Source organism: Aphanomyces astaci (assembly GCF_000520075.1).
Source record: "Aphanomyces astaci strain APO3 unplaced genomic scaffold supercont1.76, whole genome shotgun sequence".
NCBI classification, from domain to species: Eukaryota; Oomycota; class Saprolegniomycetes; order Saprolegniales; family Verrucalvaceae; genus Aphanomyces; species Aphanomyces astaci.
Genome location: NW_009798339.1, coordinates 255,199 through 256,314, shown reverse-complemented (window position 1 = coordinate 256,314; position 1,116 = coordinate 255,199). Strand labels below are relative to the sequence as shown.

General features: G+C 50.0%; 1 protein-coding gene across 1 annotated transcript; it reads right to left on the bottom strand.

The window, feature by feature from the left end:
* Positions 1–287: 287 nt before the first annotated feature.
* On the bottom strand, positions 288–1,030 carry H257_15890 (hypothetical protein; the record flags this gene model as incomplete). Its single annotated transcript, XM_009844157.1, has 3 exons — positions 288–461; positions 638–665; positions 750–1,030. 3 exons carry the CDS (start codon positions 1,028–1,030, stop codon positions 288–290), a joined length of 483 nt encoding a protein of 160 aa, XP_009842459.1.
* Positions 1,031–1,116: the final 86 nt, after the last annotated feature.

The following is a 1,116-nucleotide window of genomic DNA, read 5'->3' as shown; positions in this document are numbered from 1 at the left end:
TCATAAAACAACACCATGAAGAATAATTACTTGTGAAAATCAATTACACCATGTGGATTAGGAACTGGGAAATGTAAAAAAATGCAATCCAGAAAAACTCTTATATCTCAATGGTGGTGTGTAACATTGAGAATCAAAATACCCGTACAAAATATACCAAATTTCACTCTTTTTGATCTGATTCCTTCATTTCGTAACGGATTTCGATGAAATAATTGCCAAAATGACCGCTGTGATTAGCCCAATCGATTCCCACCAATTCCAGGCCATGACAAAAAATGTCGAACTTACGGCGCCAAAATCGAATCCGACGTCAACGCAATGGATGCTTCCACCGCAGCTCGAATCAAACAGTTCGTCAAGTTGCGCCGTAGGCGCAGCTTGTCGTACGATGAGAAGTTGGACATACTTTGGCTCCAAGCGACTCTCCGCGAGCAAGGCAACCTGGATGTTACTGGAGCCTAGGTCGAGCGAAAAAGACTGTACAAGGCGTTCTTGCCGAGTTCAACACCTTGGGCGATCTGTCGGTTGCTGAACCGCCATCCAACACAACCAATCACCGCACAACTGTACTGAAAACTCGTGCTGTCCGTGACCTCGTGAGGACATTCATCCGTGACCGCTCTGTAACCCGTACCCGGACGGTCGGGAAGGACGTGTTAGCCCTGCTCCAAGAACACAATGTCGTGTCGGTCGATGTCAGCTGCAAGAAGAGCTATGGGTCCTGCCTTCGCGCAGTGCAGTCATACCTGGCCAAGCAAGGATATGCGAGGGGGAATCGTGTGGATGCCACCGAGTATCGCATGAGCAAGGCGCCCGTGACGCGTACGTGGGCATGATGGTCCCCACAGTGATGATGTTCCCCCGTGGCCCTGTCGTCTACCTGGACGAAAGCTTTGTCCATCACCACTACTCGAGCCATGCGGACAGTCTGTATCATCCCGACGATCCCATGACGAAGTCGAAGCACAAGGGCCGGCGATACTGCTTTATTGCGGGTATCCTGGACGATGGATCGGACGTAGCGCATCTTTTGGGCCTTGACAACTTTGTGGGTGGCAAGAAGAGCGGCAAGATTGTGAAGGACTACCATGCAATGTTCAACCACGACTACCT